This window comes from Bidens hawaiensis, unplaced genomic scaffold (assembly GCF_021521415.1).
Source record: "Bidens hawaiensis isolate Kalapana, Puna unplaced genomic scaffold, B.hawaiensis_p1.1 tig00014475_1, whole genome shotgun sequence".
NCBI classification, from domain to species: Eukaryota; Viridiplantae; Streptophyta; class Magnoliopsida; order Asterales; family Asteraceae; genus Bidens; species Bidens hawaiensis.
In genome coordinates, this window is record NW_027492262.1 from 357,217 (window position 1) to 375,718 (window position 18,502).

The 18,502-nt window shown below is 42.9% G+C and overlaps 1 protein-coding gene across 1 annotated transcript; it reads right to left on the bottom strand.

The window, feature by feature from the left end:
* Window positions 1–771: 771 nt before the first annotated feature.
* Window positions 772–14,961, bottom strand: LOC143546898 (lipoamide acyltransferase component of branched-chain alpha-keto acid dehydrogenase complex, mitochondrial-like). The gene is made up of 7 exons (XM_077038455.1): window positions 14,794–14,961; window positions 14,571–14,696; window positions 2,163–2,533; window positions 1,834–2,081; window positions 1,570–1,658; window positions 1,250–1,477; window positions 772–935 (listed from the first exon to the last, which is right to left on the bottom strand). The coding sequence occupies exons 1-7, from the start codon at window positions 14,944–14,946 to the stop codon at window positions 822–824; spliced, it is 1,329 nt and encodes a 442-aa protein (XP_076894570.1). The 5' UTR covers window positions 14,947–14,961; the 3' UTR covers window positions 772–821.
* Window positions 14,962–18,502: the final 3,541 nt, after the last annotated feature.

An 18,502-nucleotide genomic window follows, 5' to 3' on the forward strand; every position in this document is an offset into this window, starting at 1 on the left:
ATAGCCCCGAAAAGAGTAAGTTACTCGTGAGATCCTCTACCGTTAAAAAAAAAGAGCGAGAGATACAGTGACGGACCTGTGAATAAATTCACAGGGCCGGGGCCAGAAGAGGATTAGTGTCAAAATTTTATAGACATAGGCCGTGATTTTAACACATATATGCATATCTTTAAAGAAAATTTCATAGGGGCTGGCCGACCCCAACACTTATAGTTATTGTGCATTTTCGCCCCTGTATACATTTGTGAATGCTGGGGGTTTTATATTCAAGGCTTTAATTCGACTTGTTAATAAATTTTGAACCATTGCTACCATTACCTACCATTGGCAGCACAACTATGGGTGTGCATTAGCCTTTTTGGGGTGGCTCTAGCCTAGAACCATAACTGATCGGTTATGTGTGTTTTGAATGTTACAATGGGTCAGTTGTGAATTTGGACCTAATTAAAAGTAGCTCAAAACAATATAATTGGGTATTATTTGAGCTTCTAAGTTTGGGCTTGAATTTTTTTTTATCATGAAATAAATTATTGTTACACATTTATATATGTTAGCATGTTACATAGCATTACTAAAATACATATAATTTATAATATTAAAAAAAAGTTAATCTAAACAATTCGGTCCAGTTTGGTTAGGCTTTGGCAAGTATAGAAACCTTGTTAAACATCAAATTGCTTTATTTATCATTAACGAAACATGAATATTGGTCATACAATTTAGCACACATTACACATATAACCCAAATCCTTCTCCATCTTCAGTCACTTGGTCTATGATTCAAAGCCAAACCCCCCAATTGTGTGGATTTAGGTTTAAATTTATCTTGTATGCAACAATATCAACTCGGGTTTTTCGATAAGCCTCTTCCATTCGTTGCAAAATTGCGCCACCGTTGCTCCATCAAGAATCCTGTGGTCCGCGGCTATGTTTGCCTGATCAAAATTACACATTAGTATAGTCACATACAACATCTTAACCTCATGTAGTTAGTGGTTTATGGTTAATATTGTTTTAGTGTTACTTTTTGGTTAAACATTTTGGGTGGTTGATAACTTATAGTTAAAGTATCATTTCAGGGTGGTTATTATGAAAATATTTTAAACTAGTACTTTAAAAAGTTGGTTGTTAACAGCAATAATAAAACTGACATGGAAGTGAAAAATTATGACACTTGATTGTTAAATAACTAACTTGATTGTTAAGAGGCAAAACTGAAACTGAAATTATGTAAGTAAAAAAGATTTACCGTCATGGATGAGACAGGGTACACGTTTCCATCGTCATCAAAACAAGCGACATTTTGGGTCCGACCAAGGGCTATGATTGCAACTTCGGGTACATTGATGAGGGGTGAACCAGACTTCCCACCAATTGATCCAATATTGCTTAAAGTTATGGTTCCACCGCGTATATCTTCAGGATTAAGCTTGTTTTTTTTAGCCAATGTTTGTAGTCGTGCTAGTTCTTTGGTTATCTGAGAAACGTGAACGACATACTTATGTAACAAATCTAAATTAAACGGTGTGACTATAAAGCGTATTAATGAAAGGTTTATCTATGGCTAACCTCCAAAATTGAAAGGGATTGAACGTTCTTTATGTTTGGCACTACTAATCCGACTGGTGTAGCCATAGCGATTCCTATGTTGTGAGAACCTAATTATAACAAATACGAAAAACCATGATTATGCATACAAAGAACATGAAAACATAGGAAACTAAAACGTAGGTTGATATCGAGATGTCAGGTTAACTTATTAGTCTTATGATGTATCTCAGTATCGAAGATGATATTGCGTTTCTAAATATAGGAACATGAAGATGTATAAACCTTTCAGATTGACTTCGTATTTATCGAGATTGAAGGTACTATTCAACAACGGATACTTCGTCAAGGCCATCGAGAGAGATTTAATCAAAATGGGGAGAAATGTGAATTTAACACTTGGATCAGAATTCTGTTTCTGGAAAACATCTTTAAGCTTGCATAGCTCATCACACTTGATCTCCTCGATAAAATGAAAATGAGGTATGGTTGCTGCCGCAGTCATAGACTTCACCATAGCGCGCTGATAACCCCTAAACCAATAACCAAAACAATAAATCCTCGAAAGACATATAACACGATTGTAACACGAGATATGATTATTGATTAGATACCTTATTGGCAATGTCTTGTCTTGATAAAGAGATTCATTTGCCATTGGTTGGATTATTTGTTCGGCTTCTAATGTTGGTTCGACGGAACTAGGTTCGTTTTTTAGGCTAGCAACATAATTTAGTACATCTTCTTTTTGTATTCTTCCATGTTTCCCGGTTCCTGGGACATCGTTTACATCAATACTGTGTTGTTTTGCAAGGTTGCGAACAGCAGGAGTCGTTAATGATAATGTTTCGCTTTCTTGAGTCTTTTTTAGCTCCGAGCTTTCGTTAATGGGTTCGATAGGATGAGAAGTTGGTGATGATTGATTAACATTATCTGATGGGACTTGAGAGTCATCAACACTTATACTCAGGAGAGTTTCTCCAACCTTAGATCAAAGTGGTCATAAAACCATCAATAGAAGCCACACATAATATTCAATTTTTTTTTCATCATTGTTTTTGGACATAACAATTTTTTTATGGATTAGGTGGTTTTACAAAAATTAAAATGGTTTTAGGTGGCTAACTAAATTTTAAGTGGTTTTAGGTAATTTTTTTTATCTTTATAAGGACACATCAGCTAACTTTCCAAATGGCAATCCATGTCATCGTCCAAGTCCAAGCCATCATCCAAAAATGGTGGTTTGCGTAATTTGCTATTTGAGATAGCGGCTCCCACATGTCACAATTGGATGACTTGGACCGCCACTTGGAAATCTTAGCTGATGGGTCCTCATAATCCGCTATCTGAGATAACAAATTACCAAAAAACACTTAAAATTTAGTCAACCATATAAACCACTTTTATTTTTGTAAAACCACCTAATCCATCAAAAAAATCCATAACAACCATGTGTTTTATATAGGATCTTACTGAAATTAGTTATATATATAATAGTTTATGTTTACCTTTACAATGTCACCAGGAACATGAAGAAATTGAACATAGTGTTTCTTCATTGGCGCCATCCGTGCATAAAGCTAGAACTACATCTTTCTCCAGTTTTTCAAAACTTCCAAGATGACTAGAGAAATTCCGGTAACCACAACCCCAGCCACTGGGGTAAACACCGGCAACACAATGTTTACAAACACTACCCCAGCCGCCCAAGCTGGGGCAAGTGAAGTACATTTTACGAACACTACCCCAGTCACTCATGTAGGGGCAAGTGGAGTAAATATTCCACTGGGATTCACTGATGCCCAGCTGGAAAAACGAACTCGAGCCCCTCGCCAAACACTTGATCAAGTGAAGGCATGGGCCGAGGCACGTCAAAGAGAATTTCAGGCTGAATTGGACGAACGCTTGCGTTCAGTCCAACAAGCTGAGGAATTCGGTAGTACTCGCCAGCACCTCAACATGAGTAGTGAGTACGAGTACTCAGACGCCGAGAGGGAAGATTCCGACACCGACGCGAACCCTCGCCATAGGGCGAAAGGGAAGCGTAAGGAAACGGATCCCCAGCCAAAAAGGAATTTTGGGGAAGCATTCCAACCAGTCACGGAAAAAAGCTCGCGTGACTTCTCCAAGGCCTTTAGACCTACTGCCACAAACGCAGGAAGGTCAAAATTTGCAAGGGACATTGCAGAAGCAATCGCCCCGAGGAGTGCCAAACAAATGTCCAATATTGGCACATACGATGGTATATCCGACCCAGATGACCATCTGAACGGTTTCATTGCGGGGGCAACCGTCAGTAACTGGACGGAACCCACGTGGTGCTACATGTTCCAGATGACTCTGGTAGGAGCAGCCAGAGCATGGTTCGACCGTTTACCGGTCCACCACATTTATGACTGGGCAGACTTCCAGAACAAGTTCAGTCAACAGTTTAGTCAACAGAGGAAGCACACTGAGGAGCAGTGGACGATCCTCAACTGTGTGAGAGAAGAGGATGAATCCTTACTGGACTTCATCACCCGCTTCAACTCCAAGAAGCTGAGTCTGGGCAACATCAGTGAAGACCTCGTTCGCGCCGCTTTCATTCAGGGCGCTGAATACCCAGAACTCATCCGCACTCTGACGGGTAAAGATGGCATGCCATCCACGTGGGATGCCATAATGACGGCAGCCAAACGCTTTGCCGAAACGGAGAAACAGCTGGGAAGAGATCTCCCCCAGAATACAAACCTCTACACGCAGAGGACAAGGGAGAACAATGTGAGAACCGCCCGGCTAAACAAAAAGAGGCGGCAAGGTATTTGGCAGTCAAGGATAAACTTTGACACCCCCTCAAGCTCTCGCCCTCTGGTTGGCGGAAGGGACAACACGCACCCTTCGAACCGGAAAAACCGTTGGACGCCACTCACCAAGAGCGTCACGGAGATATTTGCCACGGAAAAACTGCCATGGCCAAAAGCCCCAGCGATCCGACAGAAACCCAATGCGGATCAAAGCAAGTCTTGTGACTTCCATGGGACAAAGGGCCATAGCACTGAGGAGTGCACATCCTTGAGGGACATCGTCGAGACATTTGTCAAGGATGGGAGGCTCGCACACCTCGTGGCATCTATCAAGAAGGGAGGAAGGAACGACAACAGGTACAGGGGTAACGGACGAAAGCCCGTCGACATTAGCATCAACATGGTCCAGGGTAAGGTCAGAGGAAGAAAGAGACCGATAACCGAACCATGCGCATGGAAGGAAGCAGAAGTGCGCTTCCCGCGAGTGCCGGGAGGCCCAAACAAAGAAGGCCCCATTGTCATTAAAAGCCAGCTGGGGCACTACATCACCTCCCGCACCCTCGTTGACAATGGCGCATCGTCGACAGTGATGTACAGGCAGTTCTTCGACAAGCTCGACGATGAAGACAAGGAACGCCTGGAGACGGTCTACGCTTCAATGGAAGGGTTTGACGGCAGCATGAACACTCCCTTGGGCATCCTATCTTTCCCCGTCACTCTCACCGATGGGAATTATTCACGCACGGAGGATGTGGATTTTGTTGTGATGAAAAAACCACATCATACGTATGACATCCTATTCGGGAGAGACGGGATGGCAAGATTCAACGCCGTGGTATCCTCAGTCCACGGCATGATGGGATGGCCAACAACTGGAGGCGTAGCGATGATCACGGGCATTCCCCAGGTATGCATCGCATCTGTCTCCTCTAAACCCAAACCGAAGATGGCCAAACAAACCATCACTGAACCTGAACAGTGGGCATTCAATGGGAAATATCCCGATCAGGCCGTTACCATTGGCCCGACAATTGTTGATCCAACACGCACCTTACTCAAGCGCTTACTGCAGCGAAACGCAGACATCTTCGCGTGGACACCAGCCGACATGACTGGTGTACCCCGGGGAAAGGCAGAGCATAAGCTCAAATGCGATCCGGCCGTTACGCCGATCGTACAAAAGCGCAGAGTAATGGGGCCCGAGCAAACCAACGCGTGCAGAACCCAAGTCAAGGAACTCCTTGATGCGGGCATCGTGCGCGTCAGCAAATATCAAACATGGGTTGCAAATCCCGTAATGGTACCGAAGAATAACAAACAATGGCGCATGTGCATAGATTTCAAAGATTTGAATAAAGCATGCCCCAAAGATTGTTATCCGTTGCCAGAAATTGATCTCAAGGTGGATTCGGTGGCACCATTTCGCCTTAAATGCTTCTTGGATGCGTATAAGGGGTACCATCAAATCCACATGGTTGTAGATGACCAGGACAAAACCGCCTTTCGGACGCCCGATGGCACATTTTGTTATAAAATGATGCCGTTCGGACTTAAGAACGCAGGGTCCACGTACCAACGACTAATGGACAAAGAGTTTCACGCCCAAATTGGGAGAAACTTGGAAGTCTATATGGATGATTTGGTCATCAAAAGCCCCGAGCCAGAGGCGATGTTGAAAGACATTGAGGAAACTTTCAACACGCTCAGAAAGATAAACATGAAGCTCAACCCGAGCAAGTGTTCATTTGGGGTGGAAGAAGGGAAGTTCTTAGGAGTCATTATTACTAAAGATGGCTTCAGAGCGAACCCTGAAAAGGTCGAAGCCATTGTCAAAATGGAATCACCTACCACCATAAAACAGGCTCAAACACTTAATGGACGACTAGTCGCGCTTAACCGCTTTTTGGCAAACCATGCGGATAGGTCGTTCCCTTTTGTGTCAACGCTAAGAAATTGTTTAAAGAAAACGCACTTCCGCTGGACACCAGAAGCGGAAGCAGCTTTTCAGGAGATTCGATCACGCCTGATCGAACTCCCAACACTAACAGCACCACAAGCGGGGGAGGAGTTAATCCTATACCTCTCCGCAACAGATAGAGCAACCGGGGCAGTCCTGCTTGTAGAACGAAGAGGCATCCAGATGCCAATCTATTATGTTAGCCGCGTGCTGGCAGACGCGGAAACCCGGTACTCTACCCTGGAAAAACTGGTCTTGGCACTTATACACGCTTCACGCAGGTTGAGACGATATTTCCAGGGTCACCCAATCACTATTCTCACCAACTTCAAACTCTCAAATGTTCTAGGCAAACCCGAGTTATCGGGACGTCTAGCCAAATGGGCAATTGAATTGGGAGAATATGCGATTCAATACAAGCCGAGACCAGCCATTAAAGGTCAGGTCCTGGCTGATTTTATTGCAGAAGTCCCCGCTTCACGGGAGAAAGAGTGCCAGGAGGAGGTTCAACCCTCCCCAGCACACGAAATCGATGAAGTCTGGCGACTCTACACTGATGGAGCAGCTAGTAACGAGGGTTCAGGCGCAGGGTTAAAATTAACAAATCCAGCAGGCCAGGAATATACTTATGCTATTCGGCTGGATTTTCCAAGTACGAATAACGAAGCTGAATATGAAGCATTCCTGGCCGGATTGAGGATTGCGCGAAAGATGGGTGTAAAAAATTTGGAAGCCCACGTAGATTCCATGCTAGTGGCAAACCAAATAAACGGGACGTACACGGCTGTGAACGACACAATGGCCCTGTACCTTGCCCAAGCAAAAGCCATCATGCGCGATTTTAATGATTGTAAAGTGATACACGTCAAGCGCAGCGAAAACAAATCTGCGGATGCGTTAAGCAAGCTTGCATCACTGGCCTTCACCCACTTGGGAAAGGACATCCGCGTGGAACTCCTCGAAACACCATCAGTCCCGCACAAGGAAATTTGTGTCATCCAAACCGGTACAGAAACATGGATGACCCCAATAATAAAATACCTTGAAGCAGGAACGTTACCAGAGTCGAAGTCACAGGCAAGAAAACTACGCTGTAAAGCACTGAATTATCAGCTGGTCAATGACACCCTTTACAGACGTAACTTTCTTGGCCCATTGTTAAGATGCGTGGACAACCAAGATGCTGACTACCTCCTAAGGGAGGTTCACGAAGGCATCTGTGGAGTACACGCAGGCCCCCGCGCTGTGGTAGCCAAGCTAAACAACGCGGGATACTTCTGGCCGGGGATGCATATGGACGCGTTGGCATACATCAGAAAATGCAGATCTTGCCAACTTTACGCACCCAACACGCATCGCCCGAAAAATGAACTTGTTCCTGTCACCTCCTCGTGGCCATTTCAGAAGTGGGCCATTGACGTGACAGGCCCATTTCCAACAGCAGCTGGGAATGTTCAGTTCCTAGTGGTAGCCATTGACTACTTCACCAAATGGATAGAAGCGAAACCTTTAGCCCAAACAACCGCAAAGCATATCAAAAAATTTATTTGGGAATTTATTATTTGTCGTTTTGGACTTCCACAGAATTTGGTAAGCGACAATGGCACCAACTTTGCTGACAAGAAGCTACAGCAGTGGCTGAAAGAACTTCAAATCACCCACACCTTTACCTCAGTGGCACACCCGCAAGGTAACGGTGAGGTGGAAAGAGCAAATAAGAGCATCGTCGAAGGCATAAAGAGAAGACTCTTGGAACATAGATCCGGTTGGGTGGACGAGCTTCCACACGTCCTTTGGGCAAACAGAACGCTGAAGAAGACCAGTACGGGAGAAACCCCGTTCAGTCTCACTTATGGCACTGAAGCCATGATCCCAGTCGAAATCGGTTTACCCTCACCAAGGGTCTTAATCCAACCAGAAGACAATGATGCGGAAAGACGGTTAGACCTTATGCTAACCGAAGAGCGCAGAGACTTAGCCGCCGTGCGTGAAGAAAACTACAAACGACAAATGCAAAAATACTACAACACGCGGGTAAAACTCTGCAACTTCAAGGAAGGAGACTACATACTGCGTAACAACGAGGCTTCGAACCAACAACGCCCAGGAAAGTTGGCCCCGATTTGGGAAGGGCCATACATTATCAAAGAAGTTCTGGGAAAGGGCGCATACCGGCTCGAAAGGCTCGATGGCACTCCCATCCCTAGAACATGGAATGGAGCCCAATTACGCAAATGTTATATGTAGATCAATTCCAACTTGTAAAGAAAAGGCCTAGAGCCACTTCTAATGGAAATGATTCTCCTTTCATGATGTATTAATAGCTTGTAACCTATGAACTTCCCTTACGGGAAGAAGTAGTTGCGTGTGGAAGGCGGCAATACCCGCATAAACACAACGCCAAAATGTTAAAAAGTTCTAAGGAAAACCTACACGCAGGTCAGATGTAGGTAAAGTTTAGCCATCCTTGTAAGTGCAAGTGACGGTCTTACCCGCACAATCACGAACAAGGAAGCCAAACTTAACTTACCGTCTACCACGTTAAAAGGTTAACTTATGAACACTTAAAAACGGATAAGAAAAACCTACACGCAGGTCAGATATAGGTCTAAAGTTAAAGCCATCCTACTAAGTGCAAGTGACGGTTACACCCGCACAATCACGAAAGAGGGAGCGAAAACTTCAGTCCATTATCAACCACGTTCAAAGGTTTAACTTAATGCCTTAGAAATTTCGAAAAGGAAAACCTACACGCAGGTCAGATAGAGGGTAAAGATTAGCCATCCTACCAAGTGCAAGTGACGGTTTTACCCGCACAATCACGAAGGAGGAGGCGAAACTTTAACCCATCATCAACCACGTCCAAAGGTTCTTATTCTAAACACTTGGGAAATTGCTAATTTAAACTAAGTATGCAAGTCATAAGTTTATAAAGCAAAGAACCCAAGGAAGGAAATAACAATCTTATACGCAAAGAGATTAATATTTCACAATCAATTACAAGAATGGCTGGGTAACTACCCGCCTAAAAGAAATCTATACAAGGCTAAGTCTATCCTAGCAGTGGGAAGGGATCTTCAGGATCAGGCTTCAGGGCCACCTCCGCTTGGACCAGCACCTTCAGAGCGCGGCTGCCCAAGGAAAGCCTTAAGGATGCTTAGCCCATCATCAGCAGCAGCAGCTTCATTCACCTTCTCCACCACTGGATGCGGGAAGGCAGCGTACTGATTCACAGCTTGGTCATAAGCAGCTTCAGTATTAACATTGAATAAAGGGAAGTTGGAGGGCGGAAAGCCTCTCTCAGCAAACCCTAGACCAAGCAGGAAGCCAGTCTTCTGCCCATCCTCATGAGAAGCGTTGAGGGCTGCGCTCATTGCATCGTCGTAAGAGGTCTCTGAAAGGACCCGACGCACAACCTACAAAAGAAAATTACAAGTTAGAACATTTTCTAATTACGAGCGGAAAGCGTAAAGAAAAAGATAAAGATACCTCAGGCAACGCTTCTCGAAGCAGCCATTGGAGGGTAGCTTGACTTTCTTTGTAAGCACGTTCGGCTCCGCTTTTATCAAGGTTGGCAAGTTGAACTTCCTTGGCGGCAGCTTCTTCGACGCTTTTGAGTTTCCTTTCAGTACGGTCAAGCATCCCCCTCTGGTCAAGGATCTCCTGCAGCTTCTTGGCATCTTCCATTGCCAAGGCGTCATGAGCATGCTGAAGAGCCTTTAATTTGCATTTAAGCTGCTCATTCTCTTCGCGAAGTGGCTCAGCAACAGCTTCAGCCTTGGCAGCCCTCTCAGTTGAGTTTCGCGCAGTCTCCTTGGCCAGCCGAAGCTGTTCATTCACAGCTTGGGCAGCCTTGGAGCGGGCCTCGAGTCGCGCCTGGACTTCAACCTCGAGGGCCTTGAATGCCTTCTCCTTCTCGGCTGCGGCAGCGACCAACTGCCGGTTCTCCTCCCGAAGAGCCCGCGCTTCAGATACATCTTTGGCGCGAGCTGCTTTTAACTTGTCGTTTTCACGACAAAGCAGCTCGACGCGGGGCTGCGTTCGGGCCTGGAGAACCCGAAGCTCATTGGTTAGCCTACCCTCTTGGTAGCTAGCCATGGCTTCCCCCAACGCACCATGAGGAGCAGCGTGGCGAGCCCAGTCCACGCACTCCACAGGGGTGCGAAGGGTTGTTCCTCGGCGTATGTTCCATCTTGGAACATACACTTCATTGGAATCCGACACTGCAAAAGAAACAAAGGCAGTTAGGAAAAGATGACAAAAATATACAAAGAAAAAAGAACCCTACGTACCTGTAGGGTCAATAACAGGCCGATAGCCGCCAAACCCATCACCTGAACCTAAAGGAAATCCATCCAACAGGTCAGGCAGACGGGAAGGTGGCGTAGATCGGCGGGAAGCCCGGCGCGTACCTGGTGGTCCGGCCGTCGGTGCCGGTGGCGCAGGTATAGTGGCAGCCGCCGTGGTAGCCATTGTTGGCGCCGTCTCCTCAGCAACAGTAACCGCCGGCTCCGTGAAAGATGCTGTAAAAATTGCACTCACGGCCGGCGGAGACACCTTCTCAGCTGGAACAGCCTCAGGAAGGCTGGAACCAGCGGAAGCAAGCGTAGACGCCTGGGTCGACGCCTCGGGAAGGCTGACCGAACCTACCGTCATTGGCGGGGGAATACTTACTCCAACTCCACCCTGGAATGCGTCAACATCCACACCTGCACAAGCAAAAGTGTTAGAAAAATTTATTTGAAACAAATCTAGACAAGAATTATGGGGGTACTTACGGGGTTTCTTGAGCTTGAACGCACGGACGAGCGGGGGCGAACCCGATGGAGCCGGCCTCTTGACACCGGTAACCGTCGTCGTCGCTGCCTCCCCGGAGGTAACACCTGCAGCCTCCGGAGCGGTGGTCTCCTCACCACCGGGCTTCCCCGCCACCTCTGCATTATCTGACTCCGAGTCAGATAGGACTACCGGGTCGGCCGTAGAGGCCACCTTCTCCTTGCCTTTCCCGACGGCAGCCTTTTTCTTCCGCACCAGTGGAGGACCTTCTGCGGATTCCTCAGAAGAAGAAATGTCATGAACTCCAGCAGCAGGCACAGCATTGAGAGGTTCAGGGTAGAAGATAGGCTTACCTGGCCGTCGGTGGCTCAGGATCTCTTGGCCTGGCGGGTAAACCTCCACGAACCGACCCGCAGTCTGCTCTAAGATGGGCAACTCGTTCTCGTCCAGAGCACGAGTACCCATCCGCGCAGGACCATCTTCCTCCCGCGGATTCAGGAGCGACTGAAGATCGTTACCCTCTGAAATCAACAAGAAAGTTAGAAAAAATCGTAGTCAGCAAAAAAGAAACAAGACATACCATAAGGGGTAGAGTTCGAACCATATTCAAGGACGATCGGAACCTTATCCGCATTCGCCGCCTTCCACACCCGGCTCATCCCCAGCATCACCATCGCCGACTCCGGAAAACGGAAAACCGGGGACTGGACCCGGGATATCTTCGCGAACCATTCCGCCTCCTCGTAGTTGATGGCGGGAAGGTTCGGAAGCGGCTGGCCATTCTTGAACTTCATGGCAATGGGGATGGCTCGAGCGGATATAAAGAAGAACTCTCTTCTCCATGAGCGAAGACTCCGCTCGGTGGTACAAATCTTTAAACCCTTGATACGGGTTGTAAGAGTGTACCACCCTTGGATGCACCTCCAAGTATAGAAGGTCATCAGGCGGTCAACAAGGGGCTCAAGGCCCAGTATCCGGCACACCCACTCAAAGTGCCGGACCTTGGCAATGGCCATGGGGTGCACCTCTGTCAGGTGCACACCGTGCCTCTCTAGGACACGGTACACAAACTTTGTCAACGGAAACCTAAGGTTCCCGTAGACAAAGAATGCAGCATAAACCCCGATCTTGCCACTAGGGGCATCGTACACAGTATGGTGGGGCTCAGGAAACTCAGGCTCGAGAGACTCGAGCATGAACTTCCTGACGATATACTGGTACAGCTCGACAGGAAGATAACACTGGCATTCGCCAGCAGTCTTCTGATCATCAGCATCGTGAGAAGACATGGTGGAAGAAAGAAGAGATTTCAGAGCAATGCTTTACTGAAAAAGAGAAATTCGCCGGAAATTACTGGAGAAGAAGAGATGAAAGTGGAAAGTGTGAATTGCAAATAACCTTCTCCCCCTTTATATAGCAATCGCAATTAATGCGATGAATTTAATACGGAAGAGAGAGAAATCAAAGGTGCAATGAAACTATGACGCGTGGCAAAAGCAAACTGGCAACAGCTGTCAAAAAGGACGTGTGCCAGAGATTTCGCGGCTACGCGCCCGAAATCCCGTGCCCACGCGCCTGAAAAAGCAACTGGAATGACCACATAATGTCATGTCGCCATAACTTCTGGCACGTCCTGACACAGTCAGAAGAAACCGTCGCACGACGTTTGAGGCATTGGGTTGTTATCCATCCAACTCTTCAAATTTCAAAATTTAAAAATTTGAAGACTAAGGTTCAAAAAAGTAAGCGGGAAAATACCCCTTACCTTGGCAAACAAGTAACCATAAGCCGGGTGTGGGTACAGTGTAAAGGCAAAACCCTTCACATACCTAACACCCGCAGGGAATTGAAGCCAAAATATTTGGCAACCAAGTAACCATAAGACGGGTGCGGGTACAGTGTAAAGGCAAAACCCTTCACATACCTAGCACCCGCAGGGAATGGACGCCAGGAATACCTTGGAAGTAAAGTAACCGTAAGACGGACGCAGGTACAGTGTAAAGGCAAAACCCTTCACATACCTAGCACCCGCTGAGAATTGAAACCAGGAAGGATCTTCTGGGCAATGCTTGTGAAAACGGAAATAATATCCCCGCATTGCGGGAACATCGAGTACTACGTTGTTTGAGGCTCCAAGATGGAATTGGTGGTTTAAACATAATTGATCACTATGTTCAAAAACTACCAGAACCACAGGGAGAATCCGCACAACTAAGACTCAATGCTCCTGACTTGCGAGGAGGTTACAGACCTACCCGCATCATACCCAAAGACCAAGCAGGAAACTCGGGAATTTCTGCAAGTGACAAGGACTTCCGCGGGAAGAACCCCCATGGAAAACCTTACAAAAACCCCTTTTCAAAACCCTTTGCTTAAGTCCAAAAATTCACCTCACTTTATTAGACATTCGTGAGAAGAACATTGGACTGGGGGGACTTGAAGAGGTAGGTCCCAGCAGGGCTCAGTTGGTCCCGCATGACTCACCTTGAACAGGGATGTCTGCGCAAAGACCATCTACTCCCGCAGGACCCACCATGCTCAGAGAAGCCTACGCGCAGTATGCAAGCTGCATACGCAGGGAAAAGCCTCCCAATGGTAAAGTAACCCGCCTGTTCCCGCAGTTGCGGATACAAGCCATCAGGGAAGGCTACCCGCACAGCATAGCTACACGCATAAGGCTTAACACTTACAAATATTCAGTGTCACCTGAAAGAATGAGCAAAGGCGGGAGGGGGAAAACTCCCGCCAAAATGGGCCAGTCCGTATGATGGAGGATCTTTTGCGTGATACCTGACGAGGTAAAGACAAAAGATCTGACCAAGAATGCGACAGCTCACTGACAGCAGCGTGGCAGACAGCACGCCACAGCACTGTGACCAATAGCCGCCGCCTGCCCACCAACTCCTGCCAGACCACGTGCCTAGCCTGCAGTTGGTAGAAGACGAAGAGTGCACGGCACGCCTGCTCTGTGTCAGCCGCTACCTATCCACCACTCACAGGTAGGGCACGTGCATAGGTTACAGTTGGTAGCGTGTTGGGCCGGCTAAACCCCTTGGAAACCCACCTTCGGCTATAAAAGACAGCAAATGGTATTATCATTTCATCATCTACTATCTCGTACAACTTACTTGATAACTGCTCTAATAGTATTCATATACTTTTATATTCAAAGAGCAATATAGACTGATTCTCACGCCGGAGGGTGGTCACAAGGAGGAACCCCCCCCTTCTCAGTGACGAGCTTACGGTGTCTGTTTTGCAGGTTCCCTGAAGTACAACTTACTCTGCTGGACCTAACCTTCGTGGGAAACATTACTTAGCCCCCAGATTACCTATAATCTGCCCGGGGTCACTTAGTGTTTCTTCAACACTTAAAATTTAGTCAACCATATAAACCACTTTTATTTTTGTAAAACCACCTAATCCATCAAAAAAATCCATAACAACCATGTGTTTTATATAGGATCTTACTGAAATTAGTTATATATATAATAGTTTATGTTTACCTTTACAATGTCACCAGGAACATGAAGAAATTGAACAACTCTTCCTTGGTACCGGCTTGTGATTTCTATCGTGGCCTTGTCACTTTGAACTTCACAAAGACGTTGATACTCTTCGACTTCATCTCCCTGTCAACGACGAATTACTTGAGCACATAAAGGGTGCACTTTCTAAAATGAAACTAAACCGAAAAGTTTTAGTAATTAGGCCGGATGGGCAACTTACCTCCTTGACAAACCATTTGAGAAGTTCACATTCTGCAATACCTTCACCGGTTTGTGCCAAGGGTATATCGATTATGTTGTCAACCCGTTCAAGAACCGCCGCACTAGTTGCAAAGTAATGGACCTTATTGTTATACAACTGCAAACCAAACATTTTACAAAGAAAGAATTACCAAAAAATGGCTTTTACCGATGGGTCACCAATTATGAAAGTAACAAAAACCCAAGAAACCAAAAGGAAAATAAAAAAGAAAGAATTCTTTTACGTTGGAAGTAATGACTGTCAGATCACCTATAGAAAAAAAAACCCAAAAAATGAAAATTTTGATTTTGACATGATGGTAATGACTACTAGCGGATGACCAATGAATATGTTGATTATATTTCAGATAATATTCCTTTTCAATCACGATATTTATTTACAACAAATTGTAGGAAAAGCTATCAAGATCCAAATACATCACCTTTGCATGATAATTCTACCATTTGTATGCATTGAGGGAAGAATCTTTACCTAGATTTTGGTTCAATTGATCAGATAAATAAGTTATAACTATTTAGTTTATTTGCATTAAGGGTCTGGTCACGTTACATTTAGTTAGATCACAAGATTAGTTGAACCTTTGAATAATAGTTGGTAAAAGAAAAAAGAAAGAAAAAAAAAAGAAGCTAGACCCGATAACAGCCTTGTTAGTTATAGCATGATGCGATTATGTTGTAATTCTTTGTTTTGTGTCGGTGGCCCGCAGTTTGTCGGGTTATTTCTAATAAAAGTTTGATATTTGAATTACAGTTTATGAAAAAGATCGCTCGACACAATAAAATATTGTGTCACTACCAAATACTTAAAAATGGATCATTGAATTATATTAGATGAAAAAGACATCACCACCTACTCACTTGCATTATCGGTGTCAGATAATTATAATATCACGTAATCGTTAAAAATAGCAAATGAAAAAAATACCTTATAAGAGCGGTCAAACGTTGAGTTCATTGAAATCCGTGCAACACTCGAGAAGTGGACCATAGCTCGAGGAGTCATCCTAGTCGCCTCTGCTGTGGGAGGCGGCAATGGGCGGCGGGCATAATTACCGGCCCTCCAACAAGACCTTTTCTGGAAAACTCTTCGCGCCAACATTATGAATGCAAAAATTGATTAGTTAAAAAGTTAATTGTGAGTGTTAACAAGTGGTGTATTTGTAGGACAAAAATGTCAAAGAAGTATCGCTACCGGCTACGCCACCTTAATTAGTTTTAAGTTTTAATATGCCTGCACGGTTGGTGGCAAAATAATTAATAGAGCCACAAAAGAAATAAATTAATACTTTTGTTGGATTACATAATATTTTAGCCCTTTATTTAACCAAATAGGTTGTTACAAATAAATGGAGAATGATGTTTTGTTAAAATATAGCATAAGTGTTACAAAACTTTTCAAAGTATAGAAAAAAAGGGTGGGCGGGGATATTTTCTTTTATAATTTTCTAAACAGTTAATAACTTATCTAACCTGTATAATGCGGGATTTAAACTATCAATCTTAAAAGAGAAGAAACACCTTTGGGCTAAATGGACTTGGTAGATACTTTTATAAGTAAAAGTACATATGAAATCAAATGTTTTATTTGTTGTGCTGCTTAAGTTATCAACTAGGAGTGAATGCATCAGAGGTGGGCGCCTGTTCTAATTTCTTCGAACATTAATAACTAGCTTCGAACATTACACGGAATTTATCAAATGATAAATACAAATAAGGCTTGTTATTTCAATTGTTCTTTTCAAAATATTTATGAATTAAGTTAACATACAAAGTAAAATTATGAGTTATATTGTTTTTCAATTCACGACTTATGAAATGTATATTTTCTGTGTTTCATCCCATGTATTACACATAATGAAAAATATGAACTTAATGTAATTTTTCATGTAACAATATTTAAAAGATGACGATTAATGTATATACAGACAATAATATAGAGCATAATATCATTAAACAATATAAATATAAACCTAATATATTTTTTTTATAATGCTGAAAAACAACCACCAATTCAATAATTGATTATATTTAATATTGAAAGGTGATTATTACACCTTTAAGGAGGAGTTAAAGGAATTGGAAGTTGTTTTTAAAGTAACGCATTTTACAAACCAAATTGTTGATTGGTTGGAAATTAATAAGCTCATAAGTAGTCGTTTATTTCCAATAACTTTTCTAAATTATATATATAAGTGCGGTTTTATATTTTTTAGAGTGTGGTTGTAACTTGTAAATGATTGTGAGTATAGGAGAGAAAATGTTACTACTTATGAATAAATTTGAAAAAAACAATGTTAGTACTATATAATTTTTTAATGTTTGTTGAAAGTGATTGTAAGTACTCACAATCCCACCATATAATTTTCAAATTCCTCTCACATGATTTTAGGTGATGAGTAAAGAATGCTCTTATGCTCCAAGAACATTGAAAATATGCTAATTGTATCGAAAATAGAGATAGAGAACCTCTATTAGACTATTCTTAGCCCACATCTCAATCTCTATAATTACAATAAAAAATTATATTTATCTCTATAGTACAATTAAATAATATTTTTTGTATACTTTTATCGTTACAATTTCTCTGCATTTACTCACAACTAATCCAACAAATATTAAAAAATAAATAGGGGCAAGCAAAGTTTTCCCAAATTTACAATATATAGATATATATATATATATATATATATATATATATATATATATAAACACACACAATATATTTCTCCCTCCACCCTATAATTTATACTCGCAACCACACTCTATTTACAAATTCCCTCATATAATTGGGATGGGTTGAGAATGCTCATAGCATTGAAAATCTTACTATAAACAAAAACCGTCATATGTTCTTCTCTAACCCTTTTCAATCCTATATGGCAATCTTTTAATCCCTTAAAATTCCATGTGTCATTTAACTCCAAATTAAAAAATTAAACCTCTGAGTTCTTTATATTTAATTAAAATTAATATTAAAATCTACATATGAACTCTCATCTCAAAAACTTAGTATGGATTGAAACTTAATTGTTAAAATATTCTCATGAGAATTTTGGCAGTTTAATACTTCAATCTGCATATGACTTAAACAAATGTTCGATCATTTTGTTGTATTAATAAGTTAAACAAAGAATTTCAAAATTATGTATGACATAAATCTCTACATATTGTCAGTATATTTTTATTATTCGTCTTTGTAATGTAAATTTTGCATAACGTAAAGAATTAAACATGTAATGAACATATTTCATAACATAAAGAACTAAATCTCTTTTTACTTATGCATTTTACTAAAAACGAGTCACTCACATAATAGCCTTAGTTATATATGTTATGTCTTTGTTGTGTAAATTTTACATAACATAAAGCATTAAACTCGTAATGTACATTTTTCATAACATAAAGAACTAAATTTCTTTTTGCGTGTGTACTCTCCTAAAAACGAGTCATTCACGTGATAGCTTTACTTGTATATGTTAATGATTGGTTTATTACTATAAAATACAAAACTACTTTAGGAGAATGCTAACATCCATCTTTCAACAAACCGAGATTACGGGAAGTGAAATTTTTTGTCATAATTCTGCACCTTTAGTATTTATAATTTTATGCTATGAATTGAAAATGTTGGTAATAATTTATGATATATTTTTTTAGGGGTGTTCACG